We start from the raw sequence: 17951 nt of genomic DNA, 5'->3' as shown, positions 1-17951 counted from the left end.
TTTTTCTTTTCTAGGATACGTTACATTTACATCATGTCTCCTTAGGCTCTTCTTGGCTGTCACCGTTTCTCAGACTTTGTTGATCTTGATAGTTTTGAGGAGTACTGGTTTTGAGAAGTATTTTGTAAAATGTCCATCTGCCTAGATTTATGTGACTGGACAAGTCATGACTAGAATGAAGTTATAGATTTTGGGGAGGAAGATCACAGAGGTCAAGTGCCATTTTCAGCACACAGTGTCAAGGGTACATACTCTCAACATGACTTACTACTGTTGATATCGACCTTCACCTGGTGGAGGTAGTGTTTGTCAAGTTTCTCTGCTGTAACAAATACTCTTCCCCCACCCTCTTCCCATACTGTATTCTTTGGGAGGAAGTCACTGTCCAGACTGTCCAGACTGAAGGAGTTGAGGGTCTTATACTGCACCTCAAGGGTGGCATATCTTTATAACTCAGTTGGATAAACACCTAGGAGTGTGATTGCCGGATCATATGGTAAGACCTTATTTAGTTGTGTGAGAAAACGCCCAACTGTTTTTAAAGTGACTATACCATTTTGCATTTCCATCAGCAACGAATGAGCGTTCCTGTTGCTCTGTAACCTCAGCAGAAATTGATGTCAGTTTCTTGGATTTTAACCATTCTAATAGGTGTGTAGCGGTATCTCATTATTGTTTTCTTTGCTATCTTTTTAAGTTATAGGAGTTTAATGAACCTATGCCTGGTAATTTAGGAGTATCTCTGGATCTTTTTCTCTTGTCTGATGCTTGTGCCAATTCTTGTTCATGTATTGTCTTTTTGCATACCTATGTTTGATTATATGATGGACATTACATTTGAAAAAGTATTCACAGTGTATGTAAAATGACATTTTCTTCCTCCAGAGAAGATTTTCATCTGTTTCTGCCTGGTGCCTGAGGGTACTAGTCATCCAGAACTACAGTATTCTAATTCCAGGGTTAGAGATTTTTCTAGTCCACCCAGATAACAAAGTAGGGTTGCTTTCCATATAGTTCATCTTACTCCTAGATGTATCCCTTGGAGGTCAAAATTCTGACTCCCTTCTCCTTGTCCTCCAGACTTTGAGGCTGTTAATAGCACTGTTAATGTCTCAGCCAGCTTTTCCAAATCATCAAATGCTCCCTAGGCAAAAGAAGCACCAAATGTTGGGCTTGGCAGTATGAATTTCTCTTCTCCCAGATCTTAACCTGGCAATTTCACATGATCTTATTAGATTTTTCTAATGTTTTCAGGATGATCTTGTTTTATTTCCCACTGTCAGGAGTGAAAGCAGGGTCCTGGGTTCCCTTTGCTTTACCCCATATCCCAGGTCTAAAACTGGCTTAAAAAAGTTATGACAAATATAGCTCTATAATTATATTTTGGGAAGAAACTGTGACAAAGAGAAAATAACACAAGTCCTGACTGTCTTCTCCTTCTCTAGTTAAAAAGAAGCTACTGGTAGGGCTTCCCTGGTGGCGCAGTGGTTGAGAGTCCGCCTGCTGATGCAGGGGACACGGGTTCATGCCCCGGTCCGGGAAGATCCCACATGCCGCAGAGCGGCTGGGCCCGTGAGCCATGGCCGCTGAGCCTGCGCGTCCGGAGGCTGTGCTCCGCAACGGGAGAGGCCACAACAGTGAGAGGCCTGCATGCCGCAAAAAAAAAAAAAGAAGAAGAAGCTACTGATCTGAACAATTATACCACTTCCTGGGCCAGAACCACTGTGCATAACCACAGAATACTCCACAATCTCATATACAGAGAAAATTTTATTACTGAAAAGGTCACACAAAGTTTTTGTATACAAAGTTAAAAAATGTGGAAAAGTTAATATTTACAACCTTTTTCATACAGTACATGATAATTTTAAGCTTTAACAGAATGTTAAATAGAGAAAAAAAACAAAAGTATAAGGAAACCTTGTTCAAGGAATAATAGTCATTGGAAACAAAATTAAGAAAATTCTTTAACATTTCAAAGTATGTTATATGAAATACATTTTATTCTGTTTATCAGGACTACATTTTTTCCATTTGTTTGGCACTAACACTGCTAGCACATTTCTGATGTTCAGCAAAATCCTATTTAGCTGCAGAGATGAATTCTACATGATGTCTGAGAAAGATACTGCACAAATACAAAGGGTATGTAGTATTCTAAATGTTAAAAAACAAAAGTTAAAACAAAAGTATAAGCAACTGTAAATGGTCATACAAACATAATCTTGGGTGGTCATGATATATTAAAAAAAGGAAATCAATTGCACTTGGCTTAATTTAAAAGGAGTAACATTTCATCTACTAATCCTTCAGGACATTTTATTTTAAAAAATCAGAAGGATCAGCCAGCAGCATAATATTATCAACAGTGGACACTCAGTAAGCACCTTATTTCAGCTGCATAATAGATCTGTGAAATTCCTAAACCAACTAGACTTTATAAAATTCACACATTGAAGATGATAAGGTAGAGTAAATGGATTTTTTTAGTTGAATTCCCATTATAATATCTTTTGGTGTATCAACTATTTTTTATATTATAAAAGAACACTATTTTTCAATTTTCTTAGAAATTCAGTGTCAAAGCTACCAAAGCAGTGCTAAAATAAGGTACTGGAATAACGTAATAAAAATATTTGAAAAGACTTTCTAGGATTTCTAAAAAAAGCTCAAAACATATAAACTTGTTTTCAAATATATAAGAAAAAGATACAAAGGTAAGTTTTAAATACTTCAGCAAAGAAAAATCTTGATTTTATACCATAAAAGTGAAATAGCATAGTACAACTTAAAATACTTTCAACAAGAGTAGAATCTTCATAAATAGAAAAGGAAGGTTCCTCTAATACTCCCTCCTCCCACACAACTTAAAAAATATCATTAACCTGCACATTTCCGTTTTGGGGGTATACTGTTGTCAATTAACCTCTATGTGAAATGAATCATATTCTCAGAATCTATTGTTTCCAGTGTAACAGGAGGCAATGTAGCTTTAAGTGCAGAAGAAGAATATAACAGTGATTCTTATAAGACAGCGTACTGTCACCTCCAGTGTAACAGGATTCACTTCTTAGTAACGCGATGATCTGGTTTTCAAGTATCTGAGTGACCACCAGTGCCCTGCTCTTTTCCAACTCCTGACGCTGAGTGAACAAGCAGTGATGTGCAGCCTTTGAGGCTGCTTGGCTCTGAAGACCTGGGAACATGCAAGCTGTTGCTCTGCACTGGGCCAGTTTCAGTGACATCACTCTTTGGAGTTACCCTAGGTAAAAGAACAAAAGCTGATGTACATACACACCAAAGCACAAATGTGATGCCAGTTGTCCTCATAATTGCTGTTTCTCTTTCCATGAGTTTTACTCCCAAGCAGTATCCACTTTTATCAGAAATAATTAACTCTTTATGTATACTCTTAACTCCTCAAAGTACAAATAATTTATTTTCAAATACAATTTTTGCTGACTTCAGAAACTTCATCAAGCACCACCCATGTATGGGCTGAGCATGGTGTCTCATGGGGAATAAGACAGCTTGATTCCTGCCTTCAGTTTAGCAAATTTTTTATTGATTTCCTACCATGGATTGGACACCGTATAAGAGGTTGGGAGCACAAAGATGAGTCCGACCTCAGCTCTGCCTTCGAGGAGTTTACAAATCTAGTGAAAGATAAAGGCATGTATCTAATCATACATAATCCAGTATGCAAAAGCTGTTGCAGGTACATTTGGCCTATTTGGGAGGAGATGAGGTAAGACAACCTTGAGACCTTAAAGTAGTCAGCTGTCAATATTTTGGCTAATTCGATATTTACCTGTGTTTGGATCACCTATGACCATTTGGAAAAATTAATTAAAGATAATGTCAATATCCTTTCATGTTCAGAAAATAAAAACATTTTATAATCATCTTCATATAAAATTACAAATACCTTTTATTTTTTTTTTCTGCATCTATTGAGGTGATCATATGGTATTTATTCTTCAGTTTGTTAATATGGTGTATCACATTGATTGATTTGCGTATGTTGAAGAATCCTTGCATCCCTGGGATAAACCATGCTTCATCATGGTGTATGATCCTTTTAATGTGTTGCTGGATTCTGTTTGCTAGTATTTTGTTGAGGATTTTTGCATCTATATTCATCAGTGATATTGGTCTGTAATTTTCTTTTTTTGTAGTATCTTTGTCTGGTTTTGGTATCAGGGTGATGGTGGCCTCATAGAATGAGTTTGGGAGCGTTCCTTCCTCTGCAATTGTTTGGAGGAGTTTGAGAAGGATGGGTGTTAGCTCTTCTCTAAATGTTTGAAAGAATTCACCTGTGAAGCCAGCTGGTCCTGGACTTTTGTTTGTTGGAAGATTTTTAATCACAGTTTCAATTTCATTCCTTGTGATTGGTCTGTTCATATTTTCTATTTCTTCCTGGTTCAGTCTTGGAAAGTTACACCTTTCTAAGAATTTGTCCATTTCTTCCAGGTTGTCCGTTTTACTGGCATAGAGTTGCTTGTAGTAGTCTCTTAGGATGCTTTGTATTTCTGCGGTGTCTGTTGTAACTTCTCCTTTTTCATTTCTAATTTTATTGATTTGAGTCCTCTCCCTCTTTTTCTTGATGAGTCTGGCTAATGGTTTGTCAACTTTGTTTATCTTCTCAAGGACCAACTTTTAATTTTATTGATCTTTGCTATTGTTTCCTTTGTTTCTATTTCATTTATTTCTGCTCTGATCTTTATGATTTCTTTCCTTCTGCTAACTTTGGATTTTGTTTGTTCTTCTTTCTCTAGTTCCTTCAGGTGTACGGTTAGATTGTTTGAGATTTTTCTTGTTTCTTGAGGTAGGCTTGTATAGCTATAAACTTCCCTCTTAGAACTGCTTACGCTGCATCCCACAGGTTTCGAATCGTTGTGTTTTCATTATCATTTGTCTCTAGGTGTTTTTGATTTCCTCAGTGATCTCTTGGTTATTTAGTAATGTATTGTTTAGCCTCCATGTGTTTTGTGTTTTTTACGTTTTTTTCCCTGTAATTCATTTCTAATCTCATAGCTTTGTGGTCAGAAAAGATGCTTGATATGATTTCAATTTTCTTAAATTTACTGAGACTTGATTTGTGACTCAAGAGGTGATCTATCCTGGAAAATGTTCTGTGCGCACTTGAGAAGAAAGTGTAATCTGCTGTTTTTGGATGGAATGTCCTATAAATATCAATTATATCTATCTGGTCTATTATGTCATTTAAAGCTTCTGTTTCCTTATTTATTTTCATTTTGGATGATCTGTCCATTGGTGTAAGTGAGGTGTTAAAGTCCCCCAGTATTATTGTGTTACTGTCGATTTCCTCTTTTATAGCTGTTAGCAGTTGCCTTATGTATTGAGGTGCTCCTATGTTGGGTGCATATATATTTATAATTGTTACATCTTCTTCTTGGATTGATCCCTTGATCATTATGTAGTGTCCTTCCTTGTGTCTTGTAACATTCTTTATTTTAAAGTCTGTTTTATCTGATATGAGTATTGCTACTCCAGGTTTCTTTTGATTTCCATGTGCATGGAATATCTTTTTCCATCCCCTCACTTTCAGTCTGTATGTGTCCCTAGGTCTGAAGTGGGTCTCTTGTAGACAGCATACAGATGGGTCTTGGTTATGTATCCATTCAGCAAGCCTGTGTCTTTTGGTTGGAGCATTTAATCCATTCACATTTAAGGTGATTATCGATGTGTATGTCCCTATAACCATTTTCTTAATTGTTTTGGGTTTGTTTTTGTAGGTCCTTTTCTTTTCTTGTGTTTCCTGCTTAGAGAAGTTCCTTTAGCATTTGTTGTAGAGCTGGTTTGGTGGTGCTGAATTCTCTTGGCTTTTGCTTGTCTGTAAAACTTTTGATTTCTCCATCGAATCTGAATGAGATCCTTGCCAGGTAGAGTAATCTTGGTTGTAGGCTCTTCCCTTTCATCACTTTAAGTATATCATGCCACTCCCTTCTGGCTTGTAGAGTTTCTGCTGAGAAATCAGCTGTTAACCTTATGGGAGTTCCCTTCTATGTTATTTGTCATTTTTCCCTTGCTGCTTTCAAGAATTTTTCTTTGTCTTTAATTTTTGCCAATTTGATTACTACGTGTCTCGGTGTGTTTCTCCTTGGATTTATCCTGTATGGGACTTGCTGTGCTTCCTGGACTTGGGTGGCTATTTCCTTTCCCATGTTAGGGAAATTTTCAACTATTATCTCTTCAAATATTTTCTCTGGTCCTTTCTCTCTCTCTTCTCCTTCTGGGACCCCTATAATGGGAATGTTGTTGTGTTTAATGTTGTCCCAGAGGTCTCAGGCTGTCTTCATTTCTTTTGATTCTTTTTTCTTTATTCTGTTCCACAGCAGTGAATTCCACCATTCTGTCTTCTAGGTCACTTATCCTTTCTTCTGCCTCAGTTATTCTGCTATTGATTCCTTCTAGTGTAGTTTTCATTTCAGTTATTGTATTGTTCATCTCTGTTTCTTTGTTCTTTAATTCTTCTGGGTCTTTTTTAAACATTTCTTGCATCTTCTTGATCTTTGCCTCCATTCTTTTTCCGAGGTCCTGGATCATCTTCACTATCATTATTCTGAATTCCTTTTCTGGAAGGTTGCCTATCTCCACTTCATTTAGTTGTTTTTCTGGGGTTTTATCTTGTTCCTTCATCTGGTACATAGCCCTCTGCCTTTTCATCTTGTCTATCTTTCTGTGAATGTGGGTTTTGTTCCACAGGCTGCAGGACTGTAGTTCTTCTTGCTTCTCTTTATTATATATATATATATATATATTTTAATGTATTTATCATTTACTTTTGGCTGTGTTGGGTCTTCATTGCTGTGCGCAGGCTTTCTCTAGTTGTGGCAAGTGGGGCCTACTCTTCGTTATGGTGCACGGGCTTCTCATTGCAGTGGCTTCTCTTGTTGCAAAGCACGGGCTCGAGGCACGCGAGCTCAGTAGTTGTGGCTCGCGGGCTCTAGAGCGCCGGCTCAGTAGTTGTTGCGCACTGGCTTAGCTGTTCCGCGGCATGTGGGATCTTCCCAGACCAGGGCTCGAACCCGTGTCCCCTGTGTTAGCAGGCGGATTCTTTACCACTGCACCACTAGGGAAGTCTGACAAATACCTTTTAGACAGTACTATAATGTAGTACTAATTGAAACTTAATGGCCTGTATTTTATATGAATCTTAAACATTTCCCTAAATATACAAGCAGCTGTTAACAATTACCACAGAAATGAACATTACTTTTCTATCTGAACAATAAACATCAAAGGGTCTTCTCAATGCTAAGAATTAAACTACGAAATAGCATTTATAGGCAAAACCCAAACTTCCTTGGATTAAGGAAGTGGACATGACATGATCATGTCACGTCAAGAATGCTTTCTTTCCAGATATGTCATGCTTTAATGAAAAATGTGCAATGCAGTATTCAAAAGAGTCATGGTTTAAGATAGCAAAGTCCAAGCTCACCTTCCTTCACTCCGTGCACTTTCAGACACACTGCTCTTATCATTCACATTGGCTGCCCGGCCTTTCCCGTCGGTCTGCTCCCCGCAGAGTTTGGAGCTGGATGCTGCTGGGGAGGCAGGTTCCTCACAGTCCTGTTCTCGTAATTTGGAGGTGCTCGCTCCATCTGCTCTCACCTCTCTCACTGGTGATGTTTCTGGTGAGGTTTGTATTTCTGTCAAAGTTTCCTGTCCTAAGTAATCATGGTTAGTGATTGCTACTGCAGAAGTGCCATGATTTGCTGTAGCTCCTGTGCTGGTTCCCATGGATTTGGAAATGACCTTCAGCTTATGTGAACTTGGTTTGTAGTGCTTCTTTTTGTGTTTAACTTTAGAATTGTGCTTTAAGAAAAACTCACACGACTCCTGTAGTACTCTTCGACTTTCACTGATTGGACTGTAAGAAAATCCAAGGAGAGAGTTTACTTGATAAATGTTAAGTGTTATAACAGAAATCATAAAGCATATCACATATCTTGTGCCAAAAATCCTAATTCATTAAAGTTACGATCTATATGATTTACATTATTTATAAAATCTGGGATTATAAATAGTATGAGATATAAGTAGATTGCCATGAAATGAAATCTTTTTGTGCATACACTGTTAGTTGCTTTTGTCAGCATAAAGAGTAGAAAGAAATTAAATAGACAAAATCAGAAGATGAGGGCAAGAAAACTCAAACCAGCATAAAGTAGGGGATTATCTGTATGTGTATCATATATAAATATATTAAATATGAAAGTAAACCAGAGAGAAAGAACACAGAATATAATTAATGGTCTTTGTTTAAATGCAATTGTTTTCTTTCTAACATTCAAGTTTTAGCAAATTATTCTGAAGTTAGTGTGGGTATATAAATACAGGATAGAGATATAATAATAGTTCAAAAAAATTAAAGTCCAGTTAAATGCAATTCTTCAGACTTCAAAAACTTATTTGTGAAAAGGTTCTGAAATTTTTACCACAAAAAGAGTTCATTAATCAAACCAATTGGGAACAGTTTAAAAAACTCTATACTACATTGTTGACTGTACACAATGTATAACATATATAAATAACAAAATTAACTATTTACTCATAAATGTAAATCTACTATATTGTTACAGAATATTCCATAAGCTCAAATTTTTACCATCTTAAGCAAGGCAAATAAGTGACATGTTAAGTCAGTATTATGTGTAATAAAATTTAAAGGTAATGATTGTACATCACATTTGAATCGTACTCTATAGACTGCCTTACATATATTTGACCCATTTCATCTTTCATCATTGATAAAAAAGGATAAAATTATTTAAAATTCTGAACCCAAAACAATGAACTTAATGATAGCAGTAATAATACTAGATATATTATAAGCCATGGAAAGAAAATGCACTTTTTACAAACTTTTCATTCATATTTCAATAGAATAGTACATGTCAAAGACCATCGTAACAAATGCTAAAATAAAGCATATCTCTCCATGAAAAAGATTTCAACTTGAAACAACAGTTGACATAATGAAACTCCAGTACAATGATTTGGTATTTGATCTATTTATTTTAAAACAATGTCAGATAATTCAATAGATTCTTACTCTTTCTTGCGACTTCGTTTAAAAAACCCAGCCCATTCTGTGCATGTCTTTTTGCTTCCAACCCAGAAGACAGCAGAGATGCCAACAATTAATGTCATCAGATATTTTATCATAAATAAAGCCAACTCTGGTCGAGTTTCTGTTTTGGCCTACAAAAAAGTAATGAATAAGAATTTTCGTGATACATTTAAAGTGGAGAAAAGTCTATATAGTCAATGCAAAACTTGAACAAAAAGTATAAATCATTTTGTCTTATGAAATGTTTGATATAACATAATATGAAAAGTGCTTTAAGTGTAGTATAGAAGTTCTGAACAAAGAACTTTTATCAAAATATATGGCTAGAAAGGGAAAAATACTTATTAAATATATTTAGGAAGGACCTCTTACATCTTGGCTTGATATCTGGCATTTTTTTCCCCTATAAGTACAGCAGCTTCTTATAATTGCCAAAATATCTGCCTCTCAATATTTATCTTTTCCTTCACTATAATCTATAAAAAAAATACATTTAAACTCATTATAACAACATACTATTTTAGAGTCTTTATGCATTGTTGATGTTTTATTACAAAAACTTAGAGCAAAATAAGTATCAGTAAAATGTAAAAATGTGGAAATTTTGTAAAAATTAAATCATACTTTTCTTTCAAGCATAAACTTTCAAATATTATTTTTTAAATGTTACAAGTATCAAAATACTATATATTATGCATTATATCTTGATTTTTGCACTTAGTAATATTTCTTGGAGACCATTCTAGAGCACTTCATTCTTTTTGAAGGCTGTTCCATTGTGTGGATGAACTATAATTTATTCAGGTATCCCTACTAATAGATATTCAGGTTACTTCCAACCTATTGCCATTGCAAATAATGTTGCAGTGACTATCTTTGTATGTATATAATTTCTCACATTTGTGAACAGAGCTGCTGATAAATTCCCAGAAGGACAGGATCAAAGAGTATGAGCATTTTAAATGCCAGATATTATCAAAATGCTTTCCATAGAAGGTTGAACTAATTGAACAGCAAAGTCTAGAACGTGCATTTTGCCAGTTTCATCAATACAGTGGTTATAAAACCTGTCATAAGCAGAAATATAATTTTATTATAACTTTAATTTGCATCTGTCATAACATTTTTCATATGTTTAAGAACAGCTTTTTTATTTTCCTTTTTTGTGACCCCTCTATACATTCTTTTCTCATTTTTATATCAGGTTGTTGGTTTTTTTCTTATTGATCTATAGGAACTCTTTTTAAATAAGGAAATTAGCCCTTCAATTGTGATGTGATGAGTGAATAAATTTTCCCAGTTGGTCTCCTGACTTTGATTATGGTGGGGTTTTTTGCCATGCAGAATCTGGAAAAAGTTTTTTCCTTAGTCAAATTTAGCAATCTTTTCTTTTATAGCTCCTGCATTTGATATCATAAAGTCCTTCCCCACTATAAGATTAGAATTTTCTCACTTTATCTTCTAATATCGTTTCTTTCTTTACATGAAACGTAATCTTAAAAAATCATGTATCTTGGGCTTCCCTGGTGGTGCAGTGGTTGAGAATCGGCCTGCCAGTGCAGGGGACACGGGTTCGAGCCCTGGTCTGGGAAGATCCCACATGCCGTGGAGCAACTAGGCCCGTGAGCCACAACTACTGAGCCTGCGCTCCGCAACAAGAGAGGCCCGCGCACCGCGATGAAGAGTGGCCCCCGCTTGCCACAACTAGAGAAAGCCCTCGCACAGAAACGAAGACCCAACACAGCCAAAAATAAAAATAAAAAAATTTTTAAAAATAATAAAAAATCAAAAATCATATATCTTAAACTTTTTAGTAGTATGTAACAGTTGCCTTCCCCCCCTAGTTTGCCAAAAATACTGAGGAACCTAGGAGACATTTAATACAGCAGTATCACTTTAAGAGAGCTCGCTTATTAATCATATAGTGAAAACAGACAATGGATAACACACTATGGACAGGATGTAAGGCAAATAAAACCATTATCCCCACATATCAGTATGTAAAATAGATTTCACTGTGTTACAGTGCAGTAATTTTCTAGAATATAAATTATGTAAAATAATTCAGCCCACACATTGCTTGATCTGATACACTGTGGTGACATGACAGCACTCACACTCAATATAATTAGTTAATACCATATATAAATATTCAAGAAAATATATAAAATCTATTAAAAACAAAGTTTCTATTTAAAAAAACTCAACTAAAATGCTTTAAGAGATTTTCTATTTTCAGATATTTATTTTTTTAAATCTTAAAATCACCACTTTAATCCAACCAGAAGCATCAGAAACATATGAAACATATTTTAATTGTGCATTTTGTCATAAGAAATGACAGGGTGGTTTCGGCATAAATTCTGTTTTTATAAGCATATACAAGCAAAGTATAAGATGATATATACCATTTTATTATAAACCCAAATAAGGTTTTCCCCAACTAACTGAAGAATTAAAAACAACTACGTCTCTCTCTCTCTCTCTTTTGTTTGGCTGCTCTGTTCAGCTTGCAGAATTTTAGTTCCCCAGTCTGGGATTGAACCCTGGCCCCCTGCAGTGGAAGCACCAAGTCCTAACCACTGTACCGCCAGGGAAATCCTGCAAGTTACTTCTCTTTTTCTCCCTATGACAAGACCTGTTCCTCTGATTCTGTTCTGCAGTACTATTCATTTGCCTTTGCAATCCAATTTAATTTTTAAAAGAATAGCTAAAGGAGACACTTTACTATTGTAACTGAAGCTAAAACTTCAGGAAAGAACTTTTGGGACACTTACCCTAGTTTCAACTGAGGCGTAGGGAACAACTCCCTCTGTCTATTGGATTTTCTCACCTGAAATCTAATTTTATGGTCATGACTAATTCAAAGATATTTCCAGGGAACATTTGCCATGTTAAAATTAAATAGTGAAATAACACAAATGATAGGTTTTACCTGGTAAGGACATGGGATGTGGTACTGACGACAATGGTCAGAGACCCAAGTTATCTCCCAGGTTATCCTGTTCACTTGCTCATAGACGTAACATCCAAGAAGTGTCACTAATGGCACAAGATACAGGCCACTGAAGACTCCAATTCGAATCATAAATTTCTTTAGTTTCTCTTGGTTCCGGCCATCATGTTGTATAACTTGTCGAACATGATTTAAGGAAATAATGCCAGCTAAAAGAAGAGAGAGCCCGACAAACACACAAAGGCACAGTGGCAAGAGTACAAAGTAGCGAGAGGCATCCAGGTCATAAAGGCCGACAAAGCAAACTCCACTAATATTGTCTCCTTCAACTTTGTTCATAGCAAGAAGCATAACGGTCAGAAAACCTGGTATTCCCCATGCAACAGCATGAAACCACACTGCTTTCTGTTCAATGGCTTCACAACTCCATTTTCTCCCAGCAGCTAAGAACCAAGTAATGGTAAGAATCACCCACCACACAGTGCCAGCCATTGTGAAAAAATACAAAAACATAAACAAAACGGTGCAAGCCTTATTTTGAGAGCCTAGAACAACTGTGTCACCAAGTTCTAGTTTCTCATCTGCCTTATTGCAGGCTGTGCTATTGCCTAGCAAGAATCCAATGAAGTACATAAGAGATACAATGCTGTAACAGACAGAGTAATATATAATTGGTCTCTCAGGGTATCTGAACCTCCTAACATCAATTAAAAAAGTAAGGAATGTAAACAGAGTTGCACAAAGACAAAATATTGAAACTATTCCAATAAAACTTTTTGCAAATTCTAGCTCATCACTTTTAAAATACATGTTGGGGCATGGAGGTGCACATTGGTCAATTCCCAGAAACTTATAGCCTTGTCCCCCAGAAGTCTTAAGATGCCTTGGACACCAAAATCCAATGTCTCTTTGGACTTGTTCTGTTTTCTTGTGAGGACTGCGAAACTCTGTGTGTTGATCAAAAGTTACAGGAACAGACTCGTCACAGTATTGTAATCTGTAAAGATTTAAAAAAATAATACATGAAGTTGACATTTTTGAGTCACTATTTTAATACTCTGCTTTCCAACTATAAGATATTTCCTTATGCATTCGTAACTGATGGGAAGACAAATGAGCTTAAACAGATTACAGCTTTAGAGCTGGGGAGAAAGTTTTGAAGTTGACTAAAAACTTGTAGGTGTTAATGAGGCCCCAACACACTAACAAATATATTAAGTATCAGGCAAATGAACATGAAAATTCCCTTACTCAGAAAACAATCAATTAATAATTGTTAAATAATTTCTGGTTTCAAGACTAAGTACTTAAGAAAGAATTTATCTTGATTGGTATTCTTTAGACAAAAAAATGCTGGCTTGTCTGTTTAAGCATTTGAAATATGTCTTGGGGAAAAAAGTTTTTATTTTCTAGCATCCATGAGCAAAGTAGATCAGCCACATAGTAAGGTGATGACAACTAAAATGACTGAAATGAGATCATTTCCCGGATGGAGAGGACAGAGTTCAAGTGATATCTAAGTTCATAAAGAAGGGCAAGAAGAGGAAGGCCGAGGACCAGCTTAACTCACATCACCATTTTGTTGCAGTGTGGCTGTTTGCCTCCCTTGTTTATGGGCAGACCGGAGAGATAGAAAGGGATATTGCTGTTTTGTGCAGAACTTTATCACTGAGTTGTCTCCACACTCCAGAATTATTTTGGAGGATTTACATAGTTTAGAAATTAGTGGAGGTTTTTAAGGAGAAAGCGTTTGAAATATGCTTTAGATAAAAATAGAAAACAATAAAACATATGCCCATAAAAACAACACAGATGTATCTACAAGCTTTTTCAAAAGGTGGTATGTCAGTTTTGTTTTATATCTTTTTAAATAAAGCAATATAACATTACAGATACAGTTTGGACCCTTTTCTGGTCCTATTCTCTTTTCTCTCTCTTCCAAAATATTCATTACTACAAGTTCAGTTTTTATTTCTCCTCATGCATTTTAAAATATTTTACTATGTTATTTTCCAACTACAATGTTATATAGTATTATTTTACAGGTTTTGAACTTTATATAAATGACATTGTGCTATATACTTCATACTTTTTTTTTACTTATGCTATAATTTTTAGATTTATCCATATTGACAGATGTGGGTCAACTGCATTCATCTTAAAACTGTATAGTATGGGGAGGGTGGGAGGGAGGGAGACGCAACAGGGAAGACATATGGGAACATAGGTTTATGTATGACTGATTCACTTTGTTATAAAGCAGAAACTAACACACCATTGTAAAGCAATTATACCCCAATAAAGATGTTAAAAAAAAAAAAAAACAAAAAAAAACAAAAAAAAACTGTATAGTAGTATTCTAGTGTGTAAGGACATCACAATTTACTTATCATTCTTACAGTGGACTTTCAGACTTTTTCTCATTTAAAAAAATTACGAATAATGTTACAATAAGTATTCTTGCATACGATTCCTTGTTTGTGAAAAAGTTTCTATAGAAGGGGATCTCCTAAGATGTATGGCATGAGCATCTTCACCTTTACTATGTACTAAGTTGTTCTGGAAAGTGATTAGGTATCTACCAGAAATGTATGAGTTCCACAAGGGTCTGTAGTTTCTTCAGTCTACAGAAAAAGAACAAAAAGGGAGCCACCTTCCTTCCCAGATTTATTATATGAGGTGTCTTTATGTTAGTAGAATATTTCAAATTACAAGCTCCCAACATCTAGAGAATAGGAGATAAAAGTAATCAATCAAGACATGCAAAAAGGTCCATGAATTGATAATAAGGCCCATTTCTCCCCAGTTTAGGGCAAAGGCACCATCACACATTCTCATAGAACTATGCACCCTCATTTGTTGTATTAACACAGTTGTAATTTTGCATTTATTTTTATGATTATTGGATTACTCTCTGTTCCTCCCACCCCACTGTGAGTTCCCTGAAAACAAGAACCAAGTCTGGTTTTGCTCTCCACTGTTTACAGTGTTGATATATAGTAAGTGCCTAACATATATTAAGTGTGCAGTAAACAGCTGCTGACTTAAATAATGAAAGCCTGTCACTAATATTCTGGAAAATTAATACCAATATTGAAATATCATCAGTAGCTTTCAGCTGAAAACATAATTTACCTGTCACATTCAAGTTCCTCAGGCCATCGGATCCCAAAAGTGTCCATTAATTTTTTGCAGTCAGAATACACTTTCTCACAAAATTTACGACAGGGTGGAACCACATCAATTTGCTCTGTGCAGGTTGGTACAAAAGCTTTGCAAAGGAAAGTTTCAACATTTGGTGAACATTCCAGATTTGCAAGAGGAAGAAAAAGCTATTAAGAAAAACAGTGAGATAAGGTTAGAAAACATTTTAATATAACAAATGAATTTTTTGGTATATACTTTTTCACTTAGTCTCCAAAAGAATCTTTAAATCCCACTCTCAATATAATCAAATTTGAGGAGATAATTTTGTTTAGTTAGACATAAGAACCCTTAATACACAGTGAAATATTATTTTATTCAACTATGCATTTTTCAAGAAGCCATGCTAAATCAAAACAAATCAAAAGTATGAGTTGATTGCTAGATGAAATAGATCATACAAATATTTAATATGTAAGTATATGCTGAAATACCTTAACACTTTACTGTGCATTCTAGAGAATAAAGGAATGTTTGGGGTGGAGGGAACAGCATGAAAAAGGCATGAGGATCACAAGAACATGGAGTATTCAGGGCAAGAAGTCCAATATGACTACAAGATAAGGTCAAAGAGGTGAAGTCAAGGACAGAGTAGAGAGAGATGAGACTGGAGAAGTTCTCTGGACCTGATCATAGACAGCACGGATGACACGCTAAATTACTTGGATTTAAAAATAATGAGTGGGGGGCTTCCCTGGTGGCGCAGTGGTTGAGAGTCCGCCTGCCGATGCAGGGGACGCGGGTTCGTGCCCCGGTCCAGGAAGATCCCACATGCCGCAGAGCGGCTGGGCCCATGAGCCATGGCCGCTGAGCCTGCGCGTCCGGAGCCTGTGCTCCGCAACGGGAGAGGCCACAACAGTGAGAGGCCCGCGTACCACAAAAAAAAAAACAAAACAAGAAAAACGAGTGGGATACTATGGGACAGTTGTAAGCAGGAGGTGTCTCTACAGTCTGACAGCTAAGTTTGAATGCTAGCTCCACATTTACTAGTTTTATAACTTTGGCAAGTTACTTAAATTCTCTGTGCCTTAGTTTCTTCATCTGTAAACTGGCAATAATAACAGTACCTGTCTCATAAGATCATTGTGAATACTAAGTTAATAAATGTAAAGCATTTATAACAGTGTCTGGCATACAGGTAAGTACTCAATAATTATTAGTTATTGTGATTACCCTTTAGAGAGTGTGGATAGGTTCTGGAAAAACATGATGGATTGAGCACATATGTTTATCTCCTTTCCCTCCTCCTTGCTTCCTTAGTAACATGACAATAAAGAAAACAAAAGGTACTAATCTATTAGTAAGTGAACAAGAGAAACTACATTAGCATATCTGAGTTTTCCAAAAAACAAAAATGAAACAAAACAACAAAAAAGAAAGCCCTAAACTTTGAGCGACAGAAAGCTATTAGAGGAGTGATAAGTCACTTAACGGGACAAAGCTGGAGTGGAGGGATTCACATGAGAATGAGCTGATTTGCCCTAAAGAATCTGAGAGTCTCAGTTCTTTGAAGCACCAAGTAGCATAAAAGGCTAAAATTGGAGGAATGTTTACAAAATTACTTCCTCACTATGTCACCCCCCATCCCCACCCAGGCAGCCAGATGACCACCGCATTCTACCAGAGTTGTTTCCAGAAGAGACGGCACTAGAGACGTTCTGCACTTGGGTATCAGGCACAGAGCAGGGCAGAAGTACAATCCACAGTGACGAAAGGGGGACTGAGTAAGAGTCTACCTACAGAAACAGGAAGCCCTCATCTTTTCCTGCTCTATTCCTAAAAGGCTGGCAAACAGGCATATACCTACCATTCCCAATCTTTGAAAAAACCCAACAGTCTTGGAGAAAAGACCTCTCTCTACACATTGACAATGAAAAAGCTAGTCAACCTCAAGCTCACCTTACCATGAAGCCCACCGGTGACCAGTCCCATTCATGCACACAGAGCTTTTCAGGGCCCCACAAACATGAATGGGCAGCCAAGGATCATCAGGCATTTGAAGAAAGCATCATGAAAGACAGAGACCAAAACAAGCAAGCAGATAAAAGGAAATTTGGAGGAAATAGAGACTATGCAGGGAACAGAAGAAAACAAATCACAAAACAAATAAAACCCTGAAGAGCTTAAGTGAGAAGCTATCGCTTCCATTACAGAAGAATAAGATGCTATGGAAAATTTAAAAATAGTAAGATAGCTGAAATTAAAAACTCTATAGAAGGATTAGAAGATAAAGCTGAAGGAAGAGATGGACAACAAGAGGATCACTCCAAGTGCCCAACTCCTGACTAAAGGACTTCCAGAAAGAAACAAGGAAAATGCGAATTGGGGTTATAATCAAAGAAGAAATTAAGAACATTTCTCAGAACAGAAGGATACCAGCTTCCACACTTAAAAGGTTGGCAGCACACTGCAATCCTGCTACTAAAACATTTCTGGGTAAAATGTCAGTCAATGAACTCTCTTTTACAGAGATCTCTCTCACATTCTCCTCTTTTTCCAAACCTCCAGTTCCACACACCATCCTCTCAGTTGATGATTCTGTTCCTAGTTCACTGAGAAATCAGAAATAACCAGAAGACAACTTCCTTATTCTCTCACAAAAGTTACCAAACCTAACTGCAGCTTATCCACATTCTCTGCCTTCACTATTTAAACAGCTGAACAGCTTGAACTCCTAACCAACCAAGT

The 17951-nt window shown here is 36.3% G+C and overlaps 1 protein-coding gene across 1 annotated transcript in view; it reads right to left on the bottom strand.

Moving 5' to 3' along the window:
- Positions 1-1763: 1763 nt before the first annotated feature.
- The window catches only part of FZD6 (frizzled class receptor 6), a 37370-nt gene continuing 21182 nt past the window's right edge, over positions 1764-17951 (bottom strand). Inside the window, exons 3-7 of the mRNA XM_030863063.3 lie at positions 15195-15391; positions 12039-13056; positions 9086-9234; positions 7469-7900; positions 1764-3262 (exon numbers count right to left, since the gene is read on the bottom strand). Of these exons, the coding sequence (XP_030718923.2) occupies positions 3094-3262; positions 7469-7900; positions 9086-9234; positions 12039-13056; positions 15195-15391 (1965 nt within the window). The 3' untranslated portion in view covers positions 1764-3093. The remainder of the gene's footprint in view (positions 3263-7468; positions 7901-9085; positions 9235-12038; positions 13057-15194; positions 15392-17951) is intronic.

This window comes from Globicephala melas, chromosome 17 (genome assembly GCF_963455315.2).
Source record: "Globicephala melas chromosome 17, mGloMel1.2, whole genome shotgun sequence".
NCBI lineage: Eukaryota > Metazoa > Chordata > Mammalia > Artiodactyla > Delphinidae > Globicephala > Globicephala melas.
Note: the sequence above shows the minus strand (reverse complement) of the source record. Positions and strands in the feature narration are given on the sequence as shown.